The sequence below is a fragment of the Scatophagus argus genome, chromosome 4 (assembly GCF_020382885.2).
Source record: "Scatophagus argus isolate fScaArg1 chromosome 4, fScaArg1.pri, whole genome shotgun sequence".
NCBI lineage: Eukaryota > Metazoa > Chordata > Actinopteri > Scatophagidae > Scatophagus > Scatophagus argus.
The window spans coordinates 14,514,633-14,538,074 of NC_058496.1; the positions used below are offsets into that span (position 1 = coordinate 14,514,633).

At 40.2% G+C, this 23,442-nt stretch overlaps 3 protein-coding genes across 4 annotated transcripts; all 3 read left to right on the forward strand.

Annotated features, from left to right (window-relative positions):
* The first annotated feature begins 378 nt into the window (after positions 1 to 378).
* mthfd2l (methylenetetrahydrofolate dehydrogenase (NADP+ dependent) 2 like) lies at positions 379 to 10,968 on the forward strand. Of its 2 annotated transcripts, none has more exons than XM_046388044.1 (8): positions 379 to 585; positions 1,923 to 2,107; positions 2,313 to 2,435; positions 2,737 to 2,889; positions 4,671 to 4,778; positions 7,392 to 7,484; positions 10,044 to 10,169; positions 10,479 to 10,968. In XM_046388044.1, the coding sequence occupies exons 1-8, from the start codon at positions 443 to 445 to the stop codon at positions 10,592 to 10,594; spliced, it is 1,047 nt and encodes a 348-aa protein (XP_046244000.1). In that variant the 5' UTR covers positions 379 to 442; the 3' UTR covers positions 10,595 to 10,968. The 2 variants fall into 2 exon arrangements, with proteins under 2 accessions (XP_046244000.1, XP_046244001.1); XM_046388045.1 differs by lacking the exon at positions 379 to 585 and adding an exon at positions 637 to 773.
* A 1,642-nt stretch (positions 10,969 to 12,610) lies between these two features.
* On the forward strand, positions 12,611 to 15,247 carry epgn (epithelial mitogen homolog (mouse)). The gene is made up of 5 exons (XM_046388046.1): positions 12,611 to 12,760; positions 13,106 to 13,237; positions 14,093 to 14,213; positions 14,388 to 14,546; positions 14,849 to 15,247. Exons 1-5 carry the CDS (start codon positions 12,727 to 12,729, stop codon positions 14,901 to 14,903), a joined length of 501 nt encoding a protein of 166 aa, XP_046244002.1. The 5' UTR covers positions 12,611 to 12,726; the 3' UTR covers positions 14,904 to 15,247.
* Positions 15,248 to 15,946: 699 nt separating this feature from the next.
* On the forward strand, positions 15,947 to 23,423 carry LOC124058606 (proepiregulin-like). The gene is made up of 5 exons (XM_046388047.1): positions 15,947 to 16,272; positions 19,172 to 19,237; positions 20,695 to 20,821; positions 20,912 to 21,058; positions 22,104 to 23,423. The coding sequence occupies exons 1-5, from the start codon at positions 16,230 to 16,232 to the stop codon at positions 22,168 to 22,170; spliced, it is 450 nt and encodes a 149-aa protein (XP_046244003.1). The 5' UTR covers positions 15,947 to 16,229; the 3' UTR covers positions 22,171 to 23,423.
* The last annotated feature ends 19 nt before the right edge of the window (positions 23,424 to 23,442 follow it).

A 23,442-nucleotide genomic window follows, 5' to 3' on the forward strand; every position in this document is an offset into this window, starting at 1 on the left:
CTGCCACCTTGTGGCAAAACGGGGCATAGCTGTGCCATGTTTGGATGCTGCGGGCAGAAAATCTTTTTCCATCGTGTCATCCTCCTTTCTTCCCCACACATAATGACACATTTTACTGCTCACTTCAGAGTGTCTTAATTCTCTTTCTCATTAACTGTTACGTGGCGTATATAGGCTTGTATTTTTTTTCCCTCTAACAGCTGTGTATTGCTGTTTATTTCATACGAGTTGCTCAGTGAAAACTAAATAATTAGCTTTACCTTTTCCACGTGATGAATGCTATGTTCGGTATGCGCAGCACGTGCAGTACAGACTATCATTCATCAGCTGTATTGTCCTCACAGCAGGCCTACGCACTGCCCCCCCCTCCGTCGCGCTCGCGCACACACGCACGACGTACACACGCTCTACAACACACACACACACACACACATATACAAATATGGCGGCCTCTATTTCACCGCTACGCTCCTCCTTCAGGATTTGCAGCCCGTTAACGTTACACCATGACTGCTGCCGGGCCAAACTGCGGATGCACAGAAAATGCGACAGTCAAAGGAGACATCTACACCAGTCGGCGACGAGGTAAATGGCACCACGTTTTGAAACAACGCTGTTTTTCCCCCCACCTTTAATGCACGGCGTTACTTTGCGGTGGGATGAGAGACGCTTCAGCGCCGGTGAAGGCGTGTGCGCCGTCACGTGTTAGAGGACTGTGATTGACAGCAGGTTTCACCGGTCACGGCGGAGAGGGACGGTTTAGTGGACAGCCCTTGAGTTGGGAGGTCAACTATGGGTCTGATTAAACCGACAATGGTGACCGCAAAGGTGTCTGCGTTACATAAGTCGTCGCAGTTTGCACTCGTGCACCGCTGCGGTTTAGCCGTTACCGTGAAGCACCGGTTGCTAACGATGACCTTACACCGCAGTACAGCTAATACAAGATTTCCCCGAGTGACCTTTTGCAGTTTCAACAACTGAAGTATCAATCATTATTCCACTCGGAGGACGGGAGTAACGTTAGTCAGCTAGTTTCCTCCGAGCTCCAGAAACGGCTAGACAGTGTCGGACAAGGGGCAGCTAAATAGTCAGCCTTGTGAAATAACCTTGAGCATTATTAAGTTAGCAGCTGTGCAACCAAAGATTATTTTCATTACTTTGCTGGTTGTTTTCTTAATTTGTTCAAATTATCCTGTGATCCATTTAGAGCTTATACCGTACATACCACTGGTCTATTATTGTTATTGTAATTTATAATCCAGAGCCACTCATATACTGTACACCTTTAAATATCATGGTATATACTATACATCACTGTATGTATCGTCTGTAAATTTTACCATATTTACTGACCTCATAATATATACAGTCTGTAAAAAAATATGCATGGCAGTAACCTTACACTGTGCATACATGTAACTGTAGATGTTATGTCTGCACTTGCTGCTTATTGCTCTTGCAGGTTAGATGCGAACTACATTTCGTTGCCTTGTACTTGTTACATGTGCAATGACAATAAAATTGAACCAAATCTGAACTAATCGAATCTACTTCTTTTGGTTTATAAGATCTGAAAAAAATAAAGCACAAAAAGCAGTTTCCCAGAGACCAAACCGGCAGTCCAAACCCCAAACTATTCAATCTGTTCTCACAGAAGACAAAGAAAACCAGAAAATACTTCACATCTGACAAACTGGAACCAATGAACTTTGAGCATTTTTTTGTTTCAAAATCACTCAGTCACTCTCAAAAATCACGACCAGTTACATTTCTGTAAGACAGCTTAGTGATTAATCGACTTACCGTTTCGGCTCTGTTTGGAATAAGGTGTTGTATATCTCTTTTGTCTTTGTGTCTGTTCTGAATCCTGTGCTGTGCTGTGCATGTGCATTCATTCATGCCTTTATGATTAACCTCTGTAGGCACGCCGCTGTGGTGATTTCAGGGACAGAGTTGGCTCGTCAGCTGCACAGAGAAATCCAGCGTGATGTGGAGGAGTTGGTTGCCCAGGGCAACATGAGACCCCACCTAGGAGTGGTCATAGTGGGCGACGACCCGGCCAGTCGTACTTATGTTAGGAACAAGACTCGGGCAGCCAGCGTCCTAGGTCAGATATGCATTTCTGAACATGTTATGCATGTTGTGTGCCATGCAGCCTGACGACCACAACATGGATTTACCAAATGCGTTTCACATTTTTAGGCATGCATAAACATATAGATGCACATGGATAAGCATGTTTTTCATAAGAAAAATCCACGCACATGGCAACATTTTGAACATGGAGTGCGTGATGTGTATGTGCTCTCCAGGTATTTCCAGTGACACAGTGGTGCGGCCCAGCTCGGTCTCCCAGGAGGAGCTGCTGGAGCTGATTGACAAGATGAACCGTGACTGGAGGGTCAGCGGCCTGTTGGTGCAGCTGCCGCTTCCTGGTAAACACAGCTGCACATGAGATGGTCTGCACAGCTCTGTTTGCTGTGATTCACATTTATATAGCTCTCTCCTAACATGGGGAAAGTACGTGTGGGAACTGTATGAAAATTTGAATGAGGTGGCGTAAAGTTAACTATATAAATAAAGGAATTCTGATCCATTTTAACCGAAGTTTGGTTTTGTATATTTATTTCTTTAACTTGACTATCAATATTTAAAACATGCACATACTGCGTGTTTAGAACAGCAATTAGCCATTACTGTATGTACTGTAATATCCCTGTTCCCTCCCCTCTTCAGAACACATCAATGAGCGAGCAGTGTGTAATGCCATCGCTCCAGAGAAGGATGTGGATGGCTTCCATATTGTGAATATCGGTAAGCTGTGCCTGGACCAGAGATCCATGGTGCCCGCCACACCTGCGGCTGTCTGGGAGATCATTAAAAGAGCAGGTAAACCACAAAATTCTTCAACTCCATTATTACATTATTACAGATGCAGTGCTGCTGTCTTTACACATCTGACCCACTAGATGGCGTCCGACACTCATTTTTCTTAAACTTTGTCCTCTGTGTAAATGCACTGGAGTAACCTCTCTGAGCGAGTAAGGATAAAACTTGAGTTCAGTGTGCTGTGCCCAGTGTAAAAAAATGCACACTGATACAAACTCGTCTCAGTGCAGCATCTGAAACTGACAGATTTATGTGTGAAATAAGTCACAAATTGTATTACTTGAAGTGCAACATAGGAAGAAAACCTCTGTGATTGAAGTTGAAATAACTTGAAATAAGGCACATCTGTCTTCAAAGAGCAGGAGTGGTTAATTAAATGAACAGGAAAAACCTTTTCTTAAGAAAAAAAAAAATCAGTTGCAGGTCAGACTTGTTCTTGCTGTGCAGTGATTTAATGCATTGTTTTGATTCTGGCCAAACCGCAAGATGCCATGTAAGAATTAAGAAATGTAATATGAAAAAAAAGGGAAATGACTCCCCTTTGTTGCCTAACTTGTCAAACCTGATGGAGGGTGCTGTGCTGCAAATCCGTTTTCTGGTTTGGTTAGTTCAGGTGTAGTTGCTGAGAGGTCAGAATGCAGAGTGAAAATCTTTGTCTGTCAGTAAACATTTAGATCTGTTTGTACCCCTTTCAAGGCAGGAGGGTAAAGAGTCAGAGGGAGTGTGGGAAGGGTCCTTGATGGGAGGATTTTTGTCTATTTTTTTTTTTCCTTTTTTGGATGAATGATGATCGTGATGGTATTAATGATAAGTGCCATCCGTGGATGAGTGAGAGACCTCGATGGCTGTTTTCACTATCAGCTTCTGCAGCTATCACAGAATTTTTGCAATTCCCAAAGCAGTGGGTTGAAGTGGTTTGGCATGTTTGAGTTGAAGATGGGATAGTGAAGGTTCTTCTTTCTCTCCCTCATTCTCTGCACTTCATGGTCACAGTATTGGGCTTTGTGGGCAGGGAGGAATGGTTAAAATTGTGTTGTTTTAGTTTATTTTGACAAGCTTCCAAGCTATTATTTATGCCACACATTAATGGTATGAAATAGGGTTCTTCTCAGTGCTTTAAACCTGACTTATAACCTGATCAATAGTGTACCTTTTCACCTTTGCTCTACCTAAGACTGAGAATGGTTGTAAAGAAATAAATTTTTCATCTTCAAAAGCCCCTTCGGCTTACTTACTTTAATCTTGAGACTGAGATAGAAAACTGTCGACACACATCGAATTTGTGCAAAACATGGAGAACTGACTGAAAAAGTAAACAAGTGAATGGAATCAACATGGATGGTCAAATTTCATTGCGGGTTTCATCGAGTGCGTGTGCCGATTGTCAGCACGGCTGAACGACATTCATATTCATATTTAACACAAACCTTATCAGCAAACTGACATATGGGTCTACAGTGTACATACCTGTCCGCCCACAGTCAAACGCTTTAACTGTCATTTGTATTGACTGATTATAGAAGTAGTAATTGTTGCAGGCGCGACACTGTGGTGCCAGGCTGTGGTGCAGCTGGCAGAATAACCCCGCCACACATGCCTGTGTGATCAGTCAAAGGTGAAACACCACCCCGAGGCTCTTGTGTGACTTTCATGTTCATTTTCAGCATTTTGTGTTTATCAAACAATTTTACTCCCCGCATATCCAAGTTCTCCTTTGTCTCAGCTGAGCCGTGCAGTCGGTCAAGCAAAATGCTTCCCAAGTGTTTGATGTATTTGTGCAGGTATTGAGACGGTGGGAAAAAACGTGCTGGTAGCTGGTCGATCCAAAAATGTTGGAATGCCCATCGCGATGTTGCTGCACACCGATCGCAACCATGAACGCCCAGGAGGTAAGCGTTTGTGTGTGTCTGTGTGTTTATCCATCTGTGTCTGTGCAGGCAAGTCAACACTGTGATGTACTCGGATTGCTGCTCTTTGTAGGCACTTGATGTTGCACCATCTCGGCTTTCCCTGAAAGAAATTTAGTGCCGGTAATCATTTACACAGACTTCAGTGACCAACGATTCCCACCTTTTTAACAAAACAATAAATGCTGATGCACGTCCTGCCGGAACAGTTCAAAGAGGAAAAAAAAAAACAGGGAGTGTGAAGGAAAAGGCTTAAACAGGACAAGCCTTTTGGCATTGTGCACTGTTGCCAGGCGGATCAACTGTCCTTATAAGGCTGTAGGAAGAAAGGAGGGGATTTGGAAAGACACTTCATGGAATTTGCTTTTTAGATTAAGCAACCAGATATGTTTGACCTGTCAAAAGCATAGCAGTATTACAAGTCAGGTCAACTCAAAGGTGTAAACAACTCTGTGGCATCTGTGTGCAAACAAAATATTCACAGTATTCACAGTTGTGTGTAATAACTGCCACTGTTACAGGCTCAGTAGACGCTACTCAAAGTTTTCATCTGTCAGGAATGTTGTGTAAAGAACTGCTACAAGGAAAGCAAGTATTTGGAATATTGATAAATGTTCTGTACATTAAATCTAAGACTATAGCCAGCGGCTGGTTAGCTTAGCTGGAACACCCTGAACATGTGTGGCCATAAGAGTGGTGTGAAAGTTGTCAAACTGCAGAGAAAACTCACACAAAGCAGCCAACAAAGCGTATGTCAACAACCAACACATCTGCTTACAGCTGCTGAGAGTATGATGTGTTTTTGCATTTATGGATGTGGCATTTGCCTTCAGTTCCATTCTCAACAATAGAAAGAGACAGAAAACATGGAGGGAGAGAACCGTATCAAATCGCTGTGGTCATGCTGTGTTTTATACATCATAGACCGGTCAGCCAACAGGATGCCTGGTTCTTTATACAGTTTGAGCGTACGTGACAGAAAAAGTGTTCCATTTAGTATTTGACAGTGTTCATTTTGCACTGGTAAATCTTAAAATCTTTCACACACAGAGTATCCAGGGCCTTCTGACTTTCCATCATGCGTATTGCTCTGTGAAGATCTGAAATATGACAATCAATTAATGATTCCCATTGATTTTGAAATATTGAAAAGAAAAAGATTTGTGCATCCCATTGTAATAAGTTCTTTTTCATTCACACACACACGCCCACACACACAATCTCCCTCTTGTGTCCCTTTCGGTATGTAACCCGAAGGCTGGAGGGTTGACAGGCTGTGACTTGCTTTTCCTTCCCTTTCATTCTTATCTTCTCTTCATTTTTTTTCCTGCTCCACACCCCCACTACTGGTAACAGTACAGTTATGACTATGCAGGATGTCCTCACTCATCTCAGATAAGGATTAGGTTTACTTTCGTCATGTCACTTTCCCTTATTGTGTAATCACTCGCCACATCAGGTGTCTTTAACCCACCACCACCTGCCCTGTAGCTCACTGGAGAACACGTCACCGTTTTGATGCCAAGCTTCAATTTCAGACTTCAATTTCAGTAAAATATATAAAAAAGATAAAAATTAGGCTATTAATAACATTAATATGTTGAAAGAATGCATACATACAAATTGTACACTTTTATTCTTTGTCTAGTTTTGTTTTTTTTAAGTATCCTTTAAGCTCTGCAGTGTGTCTGATGGAGGTGAATGGAACTTTGTTAGTTCTGATAGCAGCACTTACAAATTACATGCCCTGAGCAAATGTTTTCTTTGCCCAGGCTCATAAAAACTCTTCTTGTTTTTTTTTTGTTCTTTTGTTTCCTTTGCGCTGTGGCATGCTTCGCTGACTATTTAGCGCAGGGCGATCGTGCGACGTGAAGGATCAGTCACTGTCAAACGGACAGGATTGCGTTCTCTGTCGCGATTGTGAAAATCGACAGAGCAAATAATGCAGTTATAGTACATCAAAAGGAGGCATAAATCATAAAAATTTCATGTAGTCCACTTGAAATATTCATCAACCGGTTCAAGTTTAAGGACCTTGTTTAAACGATCCATAGCTTTTGGTTTAGGTACCAGGAATTTCCAGAGTTTTGAAGCCTTTTAACATCACTTCGTAACAATACTGCTGAAAAAATAAATTTCAGCGGACAAACTCACCAAACAAACACAGCCATCAGTGTATATTATCCGTTGCTTTATTTTACCGTCTGACTGAGATTGCATGATTTGATTTCTTTTTTCTGCAAAATTCGATGCCAGTAGACACCAGATAAAAATGACAAGAGGATCTTTTCATTTCAAATACTGAAAAATTATTGTTTGCTTGAGTGATTGTGTGAGTGAAACACCAGATTATGTTGAAATTAAGCATTTTTCTTGGAGCACATTTGAATTCAAGCAGGTTGTTAAAATAAACAAACAAACAAACCAACCAGAAAACACAGTAAAACCAGTCAGGACCATGATACTGCCATTGACTTTGGGCCAGGAATCTTAGAAGAGACGGTCACCTCAAAACCTTGGCACATAAAAATATGTTGAGGAAGGTGAGAATTATTCTGTACTGTGATTTGGGTGAATTTGGTTGTTTCCTCCCAGGTGACGCCACAGTGACCATTGCCCACAGATGTACACCGAAGGAACAGCTGAAGGAGTTAACCAGCCTAGCTGACATCATTATTGCAGCTGCAGGTAATTACATCCCATACTCCATAAAGGAACATGCCCGTCTGTGTATTAGTCTACAGTTTAAGAACTGGTAACCGAAGTGATTAATCAGAAGATTACCGTAATCTATTAATCAGTTAGTGTATTACCATTGTTGCTGATTAATTTTCGGATCAACTAACAAATTAGTAGTTTTGGTTAGCTTTATGTGATTTATATTGGGCATCCAATCATCTTTTACTTATTGAACTAGTAGTTTGGACCAAGAGTAAAATAATGCCCATTTGTTGCTCTGTGCTGTAATGTTGCCCATTAGTTTGAAACTTGGAAGTGCATCCATCGCAGTTTTTTTTTAATCCTAATAGGCTAGTGCTGTTGAAATGTGACAATTAAAAGCCAGTTTTGAATGAAATCAATTAAGCTGATAGAAATTATTTTTTAATCAGATTTTTGCTTTTGTCACAGTCAGTAACCAACCAATTTATCAATTTTTATTTATATAGCACCTTATACAGTCAAAATTGTCTCTAGATGCTTTACAGAAACCCAGAGCCTGAACCCCCGAGCAAACAGTGGCAATGAAAAACTCCCTTTTAACAGGAAGAAACCTTGAGCAGGACCCGGCTCACAAGGAGAACTATCCAGCTGATAGTCGGCTGGGTGAAGGAGGGGGAGAAGAGGTAGACAGGACAGAGAGGATGAAAGAGAGAGAGAGAAACATACATGCAATAAACATCATACATTACAAAGGACAAACATGACAGGTTGTTATAATTGGAATTCTGAAGACTATGTATTGTGTGTATTTGTTTTTTAGCTGATTTGTTGTTCAAGTTAGTTATAATAACACTACATAGAAGGATGACATGAGCAGATGTTGTGTTGGGTTCGTCAGAGGGACGGATGCAGTTCAACATGTAGATCTGGATGGAGAGATACCTGTAGAAAGATACAGAGAGAGGGAGAAAGGGAGGTAGAGACACAAAAATGATGAACCTTTCTCTAAAATCAAATGAACATTTATAACACAGTCGGCTAATCTTCGTTTATACTGGATTAGCTGCTGTTATTTAATTGGACGGTATTAACGTGTGCAGCCACTCATGTTGTTTTTTTGCATTTTCAAACATTATTCCACTGAGTGAAACAAATATCACTTCAAGAGAAGTGATTCAGCTTTTTGATACTGAGGTTTTCATTCTATAAAACCAGACGTCATTTCATTGTAACAGCCATGGAGGAAGTTATGTTGTCTGGTAATACAGTAAAACAAACCATTGTGAAAGTGCTTACCAGCCCTTACTTGAAGTGGTCTTGTCGTAACCTATATAATCAGCACTGAAGTTTTCAAAAATTTCCCTGTTCCTTTGGTCCAACGGGGATTAAAGCTTTTGTCGAGAACAATAGTGATCTGTGGCAACTGGATTGTGAGATAATAAATCAGGAGTATCTGTCGAAAGACTCTTAAGTAACTGTATGTGCCTTAGGGGTGCCGTGTTGTACTTACTTTGTAATAAATAGACTCCTTCCTGATGACTTAAAGCAGCTTTCTGGGAAAAGCAACACATTTTCTTTACATCCAACTGTTGAGTTTGACTTTGGAAATAAGGGCCTGTAATTATAACTCCAGCAGTCCAGTGTACACCTGTCAATAACTGTTTTCATGTCACTTGGGAATGAGCAGTGTTGGGTGTAGTGTTTGTGAAATGAAGTCTGTGCTGGGGATTTATTGTATTTGCAGTTAGTAGGACGTTAGACTCAGGGTGTAGCTTGGGCTTAGCGTGTCACTGAGTTCCTCTGATGTCTATATGTTCTGTATGAGCAGCGGTGTTTTCTAAAGTTAAATCTGGTTCATAATTGTTATTTAAGTCAGAACTGATTGTAGACATGATTATACTTGACACCTTTCTGACATGCAACTTCAAAGTGCTATGGTTGTCACCACAAACACACAATGTTTAACGTTCCCTCCTTGTAGACAGGCAGCTGAGGTATCATCTTATTCTTCTGTGCTCTTTTATTAGCGCGCCACTAGAATCTGAGATTAAAAGGAGATGACAAGTTTCACTACGTCTGCACTGCATCATGAAACCTGTAGAACCTTTATCTCTGTCCTGATGGGGGTTATTTACATTGGTGTGGTGATGAATGTCATGGTGGCTGCAGAATATCATGGTGGATTGTTTGTAATTTTGGGAGCGTGCAGTACCAAAGCACAACATTAAAAGACATGAAAAGGGCTCGACAAGTGGGTCCTGCTTTTTTTTTTACCTGATCTTGTCTAGTTTTAACAATAAATTATTTCAGATGATAATTTGCTTGCAAGTTGCGTATTAAATTAATTCATATTTAATCAAATTACCACAGAAGCTGTAGTAGTTCTACAGGAATAATGTTCAGAAAGCACAGAGAAGACAAGGGGGAAGAAATGAGGGACCCAAAAACTCGTTTTTGCCAAGGGGTCCCCAAGGAGATTCATCTGACCATGATATCTCCAGGGGTTGCAGCACTGCACTTAGAGAACTAACCCCCCATGTGACGGGGTCGTTTAAATCATTTCCTCTCCTTGGCTTCTTTACATAGGTGTTCCCAGGCTGATCACAGCGGATATGGTGAAAAAGGGCGCTGCAGTCATTGACGTGGGCATAAACCGCATTCTGGATCCAAAAACGGGAAAACTCCGGCTCATCGGTGACGTGGACTTTGAGGGTAGATAATCGAAAGGTTTCTGCCAATTGTAAACCGCAGTTAAAACATACTGTTCTTGAACACCAACATTTATTTCAACTTTTTTCCCGTGTGTGAAAATATCCGCTCTCTCGCCACACGAGTGCTATTTTCAGTGACACACGTTTCTCAGGTTTGTAAATATTGATACGTAAATTTAAGATTCCTTCGAATCTTGGCTCAGTTTCATCGTCTGTAAATGTGGTTCCACAGAAATGAAAAGTTAAACAGAGATATATATATCTTGATCAGGCTCCGATAACTTCATGTCAGTTGTTTGACTTGTTGCAGGAGTGAAGGAGAAGGCAGGTTTCATCACACCTGTTCCCGGGGGTGTGGGTCCCATGACGGTCGCCATGCTGATGAAGAACACTGTGACCGCTGCCAGAAACGCACTGATGCATTAAACACACATTATTAGGCTGTGTGTTTTATTGAATCATAATGCAAACAGCGTATGCATTCATGCTTTCATACAAAAACCAGTTCGTTAGGTTTGTATACACGCACAGACACAAACACAAACATGTAACACACTTTTATTTAAAAAAAAAAAAAAAAAAATCCACAAAGTCAAGACTCCATACCTGCTGGGAAACTTACTTGATATGTACTTTGTTTATATTGTGAATTTGTTCATTTATTTATTTAAGTTATTTATTTCAGAGTTCGCTTTTTAAGAATTTAGATTAATATTTTTTCTACTGAAGTTGATTTGGTTCATTTTTGAACATCCAGGTTCACTGGTAAATAAAACTTAAATAAAAAAAAAGAAAAAAAACCAACCTCAACGCTGTGCCAATTCTGTTATTTCGTAGTCCTTTTTTTTTTTCCTTTATTGGGTAATCAAAACCATACTGAGAGGGTGTTGACTGTATGCACCAATGGTTCTTGGGTGAAAAAGAAATGCTAACATTGTGGTTGTGAGGTGTGCACCTTTTAAGGTACGCCGTGCAGGACTGGTCGGTTGCTGTTTGTAAACAAACCATTCAAAGTTGCCTTCTCCTTCCCGGCTCAACAGACGAGAGCGAGAGCAGTGGTGGTTGAGTGTGCTTGAGAATGAATGAGGTGAGGGAGCAGTGCTAGCAAGAACAAAACGGTGAACTTGGAGAAAGAAAACATTATTTTCTGATCCACTCAGATCCACTCGGTTACATTCTAAAGCACAAATAAACAGCCACACATCTTCACACACACCAACACAAGCTTCCTCCTGTCTCCTCTGTCCCTCTCTGTTCTGTGTGTGTGTGTGGGGGGGCTCTTTATACATCCACAACAGACTAAGACTATTGGAGAGACACATGAGGACAGCAATGTAACTTGGTTGTTCCATTTTGAGTCCCGACCTCTGGCTGCTGAAAGACATGTCCCAAGCACAACAAAACATGAAAATAAAGGCAGAAGGTCTGCAGATACAGACACAGTTCTAGGTTGCTTACACAGAATACTACATATTCCATCTTCGTCAATGTGTCTGACTCAGGAGACTTACGAAAGTGCTGAAAGCAGAACTGAAATTCCCTTATGGTTGTCAGTTGTGGTTCCACTTTTTAGTAAGGCTGTCTTCATGTCTTGTGGTAAAAGCTGGCAATGGTCTTGTCCTCTTATGTAGCTCTTTGTCCAATGGACTGTTTGACCAATTAGTGTAACTGTTGTTCTGGTCTGTGGGATTTTATTACACATTTTACAATCTTTCGATCAAAAATGTTTGTTTATTTATGGGTTATAACAGATATATGAAGCAACAGTAGAATATTTATGAAGCATTAGTAAGGCTGGTAAATACAACTCATAAGTGTCCCCCCATCCTTGCTTGTGAAAGATGACGAAGAGTCTTCTGGGGACGCCTCTTTGATACCCAGTCATGATACTGTCACCTGTTACCTGTAGACCTATTTACCTGGGCAACCATCCAAACAGGTATTTGTTGAACATACCATACCTTTCACACCCCCACCCAACTTCTTTGAAATGTGTTTTTGGTATCAACTTCATTGAAATCAGGGTTGCATGTCTCTGTTGTTCTTATCTATGCATCACCTTTTCACCTGTTATGAGTAAAGTTAGAGGCAGCCTCAAAACCAGATACTGTCCAAAACCTCCCTCTGTCATCCCCTTTCTGAAGAAACTGAGGTTTTCACAACATCTGCAACCGTAAGTGAAGCAACCTCTTAAAACTGGAAAGGAGGTATTTGAGTGAAACTGTCGATCTGCCAAGGGCTTGCGTGGGTTCAAGAGCTCCTGGGCAATTAGCATGCCCCCACCACCATCATCAGCTTTGTGGCTTTGCCCGTACTTGCAGAGAGTTTGTGCAAATGAAGGAAATGATGCAGATGAATTTTTGGAAGGAAATTCTCCCTCCTCATTTTTCAAAAGAAGAAAAAGAAAAAAAAAAGTTAAGTTCATTGATTGGCTGTTAGAATCTTTTCAGTGGTTGGAAGCCACTATATAAAGGACAAAGGGCTCCCACAGTGATCACACTGCATCAGCACAAGGAGTTGAAAGGACATCACACTGAAAATCACTGACAGAAGACAAGATGTTTAGGCAAAGACAGACACAGCTGGAGAAGGGTAGGTTTCTAGCTTCCTTTGTGGTGTCGAACTTGTAATTAGAAAAGTTAGACAAGAAAACTGTGTTTGTGTTCTGTTTAAATTAGTGTACGGTACGGTACGTTAGTGACACTGTTGATATGTGGGGTTTTGGTGATGTAATGATGCTACTAAGTTGCAGAGAATTTTTCTCTCAGATTTGTAATTGCATTAACGCAGGGTTTTGAGTCAGGGAATCTCACCATTTGTATAATAAATCCTGAATTGAAAACAGTATGAGTTTTGCAGCTTGAAGTACAAAATAAGTCGGTTTCACAGTAATCATCTAAGTTCGTATGTTCTGTTATTTGCCTCCGTGTTTTCCAGCCGTCCTCTCAGCAGTGGCCGTGTTGCTTCTCCTGACCGCGGCAGGACAATCTGCAGTGCTGACCGACAACCCGCAGACCACAGCAGCTCCTGCTCTGTCAAACTCAGCTCCGACCACACAGCTCAGCAACAGTAAGTGTCCTCAGTGGAGAGCTTGGTTTCAGCTTGAACACACTGGCTTTAAGATATTGATCTGTGGATTTAACTGAAATGTATGGAGCTCTAAAGTCTAAAAATTATGTAAGGGACAAAGCCTACTTGAGTTTTCCTTAATACGGATGCCTTGAAAGACAATGTCTCACTTATACCATGATCACTTCTCAAGGAAAACAAAAAGAAGTCCCTTAATTTATATTTTCATGTGTTTTCCAATCAGAATTTAAAGTTTCTCAAAAGCTACCACTCCATTTCCCTTTTAACACCTGAGGTGTGTTGATATTCTAATTTTTTTCATGCAAGTTGTTTTTAAAGTCAAGGTGTTTAAATTAGAACCGTGAACAGACAGGTTCCCTGGATCTGCTTATCAGGCATCCATTAGCAAGATTTAATCGATACCCTGCAACCAGCCAGAATCGAGTATCCATCCAGATCATGGTGTAAGATTTCTCTTGTGCAAATCATATCATTTGTGACATCAGAGGCTCCATAGAAATCTGTGTGCTGAACACCTGTTAGTGCCTAATTGTGCCAAAAATTGTCCCACCTCCTGCCACAAGGAAAATAATTATCAAAGGCAGCTGACAAATGAAAAACGTAATCATCACTTGCTTAAAAAATATTATACATATATATATGTTTTGATTTTCAAGTTGCTGAGTTTTTTTCTGTTGTTTTATGACACATTCACATTTACACCCTTGTTATTTGATTAATTAATTGATTATTACTTCATCTATCAATTAGTCAGTTGATTAACTGGTGGCACATATGAGCCCCCACACTTTTGTGTTAAAATGTGATAACAGAAGGTACTCTCTCTCTCTGCAGGCAGTATGGAGGAACCTGAGGTTCTGCGCTCACACAGATCCTGCAGAGCCGAACATGCAAACTACTGTGAAAACGGTGGACAGTGCATGTACCCCCAGGACAGTGACAAGCCTTCTTGCATGTAAGAATTGTTATCTCACACACCCACACGTTAACGCCTAGCCTGTGGGTTCCATGTGTATCCTCAGTATGTCTGCCTACTGTAACTCGCACCGCTTCATCTCTACATCATAGTACATGTTGGATCGTGTTCACCTTTGGTATGCACTCACGTATTTCCTTGTTTGCTCTGCAGCTGCACGCACTCGTATGGCGGGCATCGATGCCTGTTCTTAATTGTCAGCGATCACACTACCAAACCAGCTGACACAGAGCAGCTGATCGCCATCTGTTTTGGAGTAGTCATGCTCATCTTTGCTCTGATCATCATCGCTTTCTGCTTGGCCCGCAAGAAGTGAGTATCCGCTGGCTTTCTCCACACAGTGCTGTACTCGTATGGAGGAGGGGCTTTAAGGAGCACGGGGAATACAGTATTGTGGAATTAAAGCCTTGATTAAGTTTATATGAATTTTTAGGAAAAGTCTTAAATTCATTTTCAAGAGATCACTCATCAAGTCATGACTTTTCTTCCTCATCAAAGTCTAACCTTCAGTTACATTTGATTACATGTTTACATTTTTGGTGGTTTGTTTACAACTGTCTTGAACTGTTACCAAGAAAGGAAATCCTAATTGGGATGATTTTTTCTTTTTTCAGGTGTATGAAATCAGCACCACTAATCAAATCTGCCCCATCTGAGACGTCAGTGTGACCTCGACGACTCGCTGTTCGTCATCATCCTCGTCTTCACCATCATTGCTACCACCTTTTTCAGTATTATCACTCAGCAGAAAAACATGAACCATAACTTTTCATCATGCAGTAATCCACAGCATTGACTTTGATTTACAAAGCAATTAAGAGACTTGAGAAAAGATTACAAGATTAAAGTTTGTCAGACCTGGTGGAGCCTTAAACAGGGTCAAATGTTTGTCATGTTATAGTGCTTTAAACACTGAGGGAGAACAAATCTGACTATTTATTGTAATATTGCAATTAACTTATTGAAAGTGTTCTATTTATTGAATTTTTTGTAATAAACTTGGTAGAAATGAATATGTGTCACTTGAATTTCTGTGGGCAAGGGGTGAACCCAAACACAAACACACACACACACACACACACACACACAACTTATTAACTTGTACAGTAACTCATTATTTAAGTAGTCAATATAAATAAATCATATGTAAATTCAGCAGTTCAAATCTTTTTGCAGATTGTGTTTTCAGAAAAAGCCCTTCTCAATTAGCAAAAAAATCTAAGAATAAAGAGTTATTACAAAACTCTAATATTCGTACTTGACTTTAATAACAATCAATCACGGGTTTGTCACAGCTGGTCTTTGATTATAGGTTGGATTTTCTAAATTCCAGGCTTAAACCACATCTGTCTGCAGTGGCGGAGAGTTAAACAGATGTACTTTCAGAGAGATATATTGTAGTTTTTACCGTATGATTTATTTTTCTGCTGTTTCTTTTTAAAATCTAATGCATTCAATAAAGTATCTATCTATCTATCTATCTATCTATCTATCTATCTATCTATCTATCTATCATTCTTACAGTATATATAACAACAGCAAAATGCTTCATAAACCATTCATTTTAGCCCTTGGATATAATGCAAACATAAGCATACATGACAGGGTGACGCATGTACTTTCACTTGGGATTTGAATGAAGGACTTCTGCATTGTGGTTTAACTACATTTTCTTCAGTAAAGGACCTGAGGGCCTGAGGTTCATCATCAGGAGGCTGACGCCCCTCCTTGTTTCCTTTCTTTTCAGCTTTTTTTTTTTTTCTTTCTTTAAATCAAACGGGACTCCACAAGGCCTGCCTTTTTATTGGACCACTGAAGTGTGAAATTGTCTAAATTACAGGAGTCTGTCACCACACCCAGACCGCAAAGACTGAGCCCATTGGTTTCAGGTTTGTCTGTGCCAGGAAGACAACTAAATCGGAATCGTCTCCAGTCCCGTCTGGCTCATTTACCTGCGCGCCCACCGAGCCTCCTGTCAGCCACCTGAGACCTGAGATGAATCCGAGCGGCAGACCCTCGGCGCTCCTCTCGCTTATCGGTAAGCTCTTTGTTTGTAAGCTGCGACGTAAGGAAGAAGCGTCTTTCACGCTGTTGGCGCGTCGGTTGGGATGACGGGCTTCAGCTGTGGACTGAGCTCAAGTCATCACAAAAAAAATCAGCTCGAACACATGGAATTAAAGGCAAAGGGGGGGAAATGACATAGCTGACAGCCAGACCCGCTGAAACAAAAAGTAACTGAGTACATGTACGCAGGTAGCTCACACGAGTGTAGTTTGGACGTACTGCCTCTGGGGTATTTGCATTTCATCCACCTTTCTTGCCCGTATCTGCCTCCGCTACATCTCACGGTCAGGTATTGCGCTTTCGACTTTAGCTACATTTGTCTGACAGCTTACATTACTCGTTACTTTTCAGATTACAATTTAAGATCAGTTTGTAAATCTGTTGTTGAAAAGTTGTGGATTAAATCATACAACTAACTACAGTAGTAAAACGTTACCTGCACACCAATGCAGCCGTGTTGATGAGCCAATAATGGATATTATATAACGCACTCAGGGGGCTTTTTTTTCTGCTTTTGCTTTTCATTGGCCTACTTTAAAGTACATTTAGCTGAGCCCAAGTAGCATTTTTAATTTATGATTTAAATGAAGCGAAGTAGGCTACTTTTTTCCATTGTGATACTGCTACTTTTACTTGAGTGGAGTATCTGAATAATCATACTTTTATTCAACCATGTTTTATTCCACTACATCTTATTACTAGTTTTTTGCAGCATGCAGCAGAAGGAAGAAGATAAGATAATAGTAGTCTATCCAGATCCTTTACTCAGTTATAAGTAGCAGTACTCAGTTAGATGTAAAAGCTCTATCATAGTTCTAATATTATATATCATATCTCTGGATTATCGTGACCAAAGCATTACTGATACGCCTGCACAGTACTTTAGCTGTTTTATACACTGTTGGGTAGATTAATCAGCAACAATAAAGACTTTATAAGCTGGTCATATGTGTAAAATCTTATCCACTGTAACCATAGTAACTACTGGAGCTGTTAGGCGCACGTAGTGGAGTGAAGACTGCAGTATTTCCCTCTGAAATATAGCAGAAGGAAAAAAGGAAGTAGGTATGGACCGTCACCCTGCATGATTATCAGATCTGATGTTCATCTTTTTTTCAACGACCAACTAACTTCGGAAATTGACCTGAGAGGAAGGTGAGGAGTCAGATGAGGGCTTACATACCTGAGCTAATGAGCTGACGCATATGCAGAGCTCAGAGCCTGAGGGATGCTGAAGATGTCAGCAATTAAACCATGAATGGAAGATTTATTATTTGGAAGCACATGTGGTCTGATTAAATCTGTCATTTACTTGTTGTTCACATTCATGCTTATCTATAAAAAGTCATATAACAAACTTAAGAGGGAAATTATATGTTCAAGCTTGTGTAAACTGATAAGCATCCAGCAGTGGAGGAAATACTCAAATACCAACATTACAGTACTACATTACCAGTGAAAGTCCTGCATCTAAAATGCTGCTTAAGTCAAATAAGTATTAGTCAGATTATATCTGACATTATCAGATTAATATGAATGCATTAATGCATAAGCAGCATTTTACTGTTGAAGCTGACTGAACTGGAGCTCGTTTAATTACTTCATGTACACCTAGGAGTCAGGGCGCCCCCAAAGGGTCACAAGATAAATCTGACTAAGGCAGAGGAAAGAATAAAAAACAAAATTCTACTACAAAATGTGTGTTTATGATTTTAATTTTTTTTCAAATTTTTTTTTTCATCAGCAGTTTTTTGTGGGGGTCTTTTCTGTTATTCACATTTTTCATAGAAATCCTAAGTTTTTCTTTGAATAAACCACTTTCCAAATCTCGTAGTAAGTAAGTTCCATGCAACCTGTCTTTGTTTATTTTGACTCTTGAGACAAATGACTTTTGACCAGTTATCAATCAACGATAGGAGCTGAGCCACTGATAACCTTAAGATATGGAGCAGGCTCGTTGTGGCCCTGCTCACCTTTTCCCTACATTAAACATCCGTATTAAGCAGACCCGCATATTCAGCTGCTCGCAAAGTCAAATATCCTTGTGATTTTGCAAACCATTGGAAAAGTACAGATGTAATTCTGATCCAAACTAAATGACTGAGGTAAGAAGGGTGTCAGGATCATTTTGGATCTTGACATGCCAGAGAAAGAGTGAGTCAGTCACTAATGATATAAAAGGGCTGGCTGAATAGCGATTAAGTACTAATACCAAAAAAGTTGCTTCGTCACCGGCTCAAGCGCGCTGTGTACTTTACACCGATGAGCCACGTCAGAAACACCCAACAACCAGTCTGAGTCCTCTCACAGAAACCACAGAGAAAAATATCTCTGCAGCCATAACAACAGGCATGATGACCAGGCTTTTATAGCAAGTATAACCCGATCCATAACCAGACACGTCTTGCATCCCAGGTTCAAGTGTTTTTCCCTCCTCCCTGCAGGAATGTGGGCGTCTGCGTTATGAGGTTGTGCAGGCCAGTACAGGCATGTGGGCTCGGCAACACAAGCCACACCACATCACGTTCTTTCTGGAATAGTTTACACAAAGAAACTGGCAGCAAATCTGATGTTTCTTTCCAAAAATGCTTCAATGCTTGAATGGTGTCATGTGTGAAGACACTCGGCAAACGCAAGTCAGTCCGATTACCCGCCTGCGATATCATACAAACTTACAAATGCAAATTCTGAGCACATGCATTTTCTAAACGTGGTGATGTTCACTGCAAATCTGTAAGGACAAAATAACTTTGAACCAGTACTTTGTGGGATTGTTTGAGCCCAGTAATGAGAAAAGTCAACATCCACACAAAGCTGACCTGCTGACCTCATGTTCAGTGTAATTAATGAGACAAATTGTATCTCTCCAACAGGTGTCATGCTGCTCTGGCCGTATGTACTCACCAAGAGCGTCTCATCCAGTGCCTCCCTGTCTGCAGGTATTCACCGTGGTGATATAGTTTTATCTGGAGCAAATCACTTTATTTGTCAAGTATAATAAATGTGGAGGGATTTGTCTTCGTAATATTCCAGCAAACATGTAATTCAACTGGCAGTAATCCCATAAGCATTTTTTAAAGCCTGCTTTTGAAGATCACTGATTTTTTTGTTGTTTTGGAGTTATTACAAACAAACTGGGTTTGAAATGAATTAATTAAGAGCTGAAGAGCTGTCTGGTTATAAAGGCCACTGTACGTATGTTCTTAACGTATATATCTGGTGGATACGTGAAGATGTCACCTGGTGCGCCAACAGCAATGACATTGGAGAGTTAAAATGATTGATCACTTGAGTGAGAAAATAATGTGCAGTTGCTGACTTCCAACATTTATTTAAAGGTGTTAAAAATACAGATTATGAATAAAGCAGCATGAGTTCCACACTGTGACCACCCTCAGATACTCTTAAAGCAGTAGTTGAACAATTTAAATTCAGATGCTTTTTTAATTACTCATCCAACGTGCTGAATCAGGCTACGGACTCAGTTCAAACAGTTCAAAATATTTTGACTCTGAGGGCTAAAATTGGTAACAATCCAGTGTGAGACGCATTTTTGTTTTTTTTAAATTTTCAACAGAAACTTATGAAATGCCTTACAACAGAGAGATAAAAATGCAAAACACTCTACAATGAGACAAGAAAGAGACAAGTAGAGGCACAGATAGTTAAAACTAGTAAAATCCACCATCTTAAAAGAAGACATGAAAAATGAAAAATTAAGGCTGCAACAACAAAAACAACAATTGCTTTTTATTATCGATAAACCCACCAACTATTCTACTATTCTTGGTTTATCTATTTTTGCAATGTGAAACATTTGAAAACTTGAACAATCTTATCAAATTTGCTCCCTCCCTTTTTATTAGTGTCTAATCAACCGAAGCGAACAACTGTTGAGTTTTGGTGTATTTTTAGTTCGACTGGGGGTACGGTGTTCTTCCACAGAGTCCACCAGGCTGCCCAGAACAGACCAAACCAAACACTGACACGAGTGAGGGCCTTGTGCGGTTTTTTATGGGGAGGGTGAGACGAGGGGCGTTCAGTTGGTTGCAGTCTGTGTCTCCACCACCAGATGCCACTAAGTCGCACACAGTAGTCCTTCAACCATAATGTCAGACCGGTTGCATTTATGACGACGAAACAATAGAACAATGTTTGTCATTTTGGCTTAAAAAAGGATGTCACCAAAACAGTTACAGATTCTTTTGATCGACCTTTTGAGTGGTCATGAAACATTTAGTCATTTAAAAGATGTTACTGATTCTACAAGCTTCCTAATGATTCAAATTTTATTAATACAAAAACTAAAGGGAGCAAATTTGAAGACATCCGAGGTTTAGTTAACAAGAGAGTTTCATATGCAAAGGGTTCCAACAGCAGTCTCGTTGTGTTTCAGGAAAGGGAGAAGAGCGCCATCATGTGGTGAAACGTACAACACAGAACTGCGACAGTACGTTTGACAAGTACTGCCTGAACAATGGGCAGTGCATGCTGATAGTGGAGCTCAAGGAACACCACTGCAAGTACGGTCCTGTGTGTGTGTGTGTGGGTGTGGGTGTCTGCTGCTTTTAATCATGGTGTGGTGTCGAATGACTCGTCTCTTTGTGTTGCAGGTGTGAGAGGGGCTTCTATGGCCCCAGGTGTGGCAACCTGGAGCTCGTCGTTCAGCCAATGGGAGAAGAGCAGATAATTGTCACCATTTTCTGTGTGATCCTGCTGATTATAGGTCTGTCTGGAGCTCTGTACTTCTGCTGCAAATGGTAAGGATTTAGTCTGAGAATGAATATGTGTGTGTGTGTGTTTGCAATAGCAGACTTTTAACGTGACTTTGGAATTTTAGACTTTGATAGATGAAAGGTGATAACTGCTGTTATTATCATAACATACATGTTATTTCAGGGATTTAGTTGGGATTCAGGGATGACCACTCACCCCCTTTTGACATGAAAACTTTACATTTTTAAATTAATTTAATAAAAAAACGAACACTATGGAGTATCCTGGTATCCCAGCAGTGTCCCAGTTTCTATCAGATTAGTCCAGCTAGCATATCCAGGTTTCCTGAAACTGTGTAATGTTTAAATGCACAACACATAACATAAATAGTGATAATCTTTCTAAACAATGTTTTTTCTTGATTTTAAAGCAGTTACCTGTCTGTCTCCTTCAAGTTTCTTAAAAGTTCTTGAAAATATTGAAGCAGTTTGATTTAACTAGACTCTAGACTCTAACAGACTTTCAGGACTGCATAAATAACTTGTTGTGTTGGATTTCTGATCTGATCAGATCACATAACACAGTAAGCTAACCTCGGGATGTTGCCTATAATCCACATGTGATAACCATCCATTGACCTTGGGCCATTAATTCCCCCAAAATGTCCCATCGTGTTATGAAAAGTTCCTTGTTTTCATGTTCCTGTTAAACGAAAAATGCCTTCATATTGATGCCTTTGCCTTTCACTATGGACCAAATATAAGCTTAAAAAAAACCCAAAACACCTCATTCTTTTTCACTGAAACTTCTTTTTTTTTAGTGGCGTATTCATCATGGATTTTGAGGGTGACTCAGACGCACAGCCTTTCATCATGTAAAACCTACAGGTGTAGCTTGTATTTCAAATGAACCCCCTCCTAACGTTCAGTCTGCCACAACATCCTGTATCGTGCAGAGACATGCCAAACCGCCAGACAATGATTATGATCCCAAAGCCATTTCTTTGGACATTTAAACCTGGTCACCAGTGCAGTTCACTGTTCACACCTTTTTAAACGGACTAAATGATGTTCTGTGTTATTTTTACAGGTGTAAGAAAAACAGATTCCCTCGTCAGCAGAAGCAGCAGGGTTGCAAAGGAGTCCAGAGGGTTTAGAGTGGCACACGCCGCGTCCGCCGCTGGAAACGTCAAACCAACATGTCCCAGTTTTCTAAACGAAAATTTCAACATAACCTGATGAGCTTACACTTAGTGGCTGGCTTATTGGACTGTTACAACTTGCAGTACCGTACGTCACACGGCTTTGGATCATGTTAACAAGCAGAAAGACAAAATGTTGAAAAAGAAACATCTTTGGTGCCGTGCGATTTGTCGTTTCAGCACCTGCTACCCTCATATTTGACTGGACAGATGATGAGACACACAGAAAGAGTTTCTATGTGTGACACAACCCGCAGTGATGGTGGGTCATGGAAAATTCATGGAGAAATTTGAAAGTCTCAGTAAATATTATGGGTAAGAGAGCACCGACATGACTTTTTCCAACCCCCTATAGTGATCCAAGCTTTCAGAAATTTGGGATTATGCAAACCCAATCATGTGCCTTTTAAGCTTGTAAGGCAACAAGCCACAGCTTAGCACCAGATTTTACTGAATTTGGCTGACGGTTACAGCCATAATAATGATCATTACCGTTAAGCAATTATGCTAGTGTCTTCATGTTCAGGTTCACATCTCGTCTCGTCTTTTAAATCAAAACAAAAATAATAAAAGCCTGCTGAGTTACGTCCAGCAGCACAGGTTTACACTGTTTTGTAGTTTTTTTAATTTAAATCTGACCTCTGCCTGCTTTGGCTTGTATTTATTGTTGCCCTTTGTAGCTACATTGAATTAAATCTTAAAAACAACCATTATTGTCTTTATTAGTGTCTGGCCACTAAGTGTAACAGTTCTGTGTTTTATTAAAGTATTCTCATTTTGATAATTTATTGTAAAATATTGACAAATACACTGGAAACTTTTCTGTTTTAGAAGCTCTGTTACTGCTACAAAAACAAATACAACTTGAATTATATATATATATATATATATATATATATATATACTCCTGTATGATTTTCTTTTTCTGTGTCTTTGACTTTGGTCATATGACTGATGGTCTGAAGTCTTCACATTTCACATGCTTCTCAAGACTTTTTACAGTTTTCACAACTTTCTTCCATGTGATCCACAGTTCTCACACTTTTTCTGAAAGAAAATGTCTCTCCTTACCAACACATAAAAATCTCAGATGTTCACCGAGTGCTGTCTTGAGATTTTGCGATGGCAGTATTACTGAAGTTCTGCATGTACTAGGAAAATGTGTTTAATGAGAAATAAATTAAAGCAAATACTTTTCAAATTTTCAACTTGTTCTCCATTCATTTA

Excerpts from the sequence above, each read along its gene's own strand:
- mthfd2l (XM_046388044.1), top strand. The coding sequence starts at position 443 with ATGGCGGCCTCTATTTCACCGCTACGCTCCTCCTTCAGGATTTGCAGC. Across the intron at positions 586-1,922 it reads CTACACCAGTCGGCGACGAG|GCACGCCGCTGTGGTGATTT; the intron begins GTAAATGGCACC and ends TAACCTCTGTAG. Across the intron at positions 2,890-4,670 it reads GGAGATCATTAAAAGAGCAG|GTATTGAGACGGTGGGAAAA; the intron begins GTAAACCACAAA and ends GTATTTGTGCAG.
- epgn (XM_046388046.1), top strand. The coding sequence starts at position 12,727 with ATGTTTAGGCAAAGACAGACACAGCTGGAGAAGG. Across the intron at positions 12,761-13,105 it reads ACAGACACAGCTGGAGAAGG|CCGTCCTCTCAGCAGTGGCC; the intron begins GTAGGTTTCTAG and ends CGTGTTTTCCAG. Across the intron at positions 13,238-14,092 it reads GACCACACAGCTCAGCAACA|GCAGTATGGAGGAACCTGAG; the intron begins GTAAGTGTCCTC and ends CTCTCTCTGCAG.
- LOC124058606 (XM_046388047.1), top strand. The coding sequence starts at position 16,230 with ATGAATCCGAGCGGCAGACCCTCGGCGCTCCTCTCGCTTATCG. Across the intron at positions 16,273-19,171 it reads GGCGCTCCTCTCGCTTATCG|GTGTCATGCTGCTCTGGCCG; the intron begins GTAAGCTCTTTG and ends TCTCTCCAACAG. Across the intron at positions 20,822-20,911 it reads CTCAAGGAACACCACTGCAA|GTGTGAGAGGGGCTTCTATG; the intron begins GTACGGTCCTGT and ends TTTGTGTTGCAG.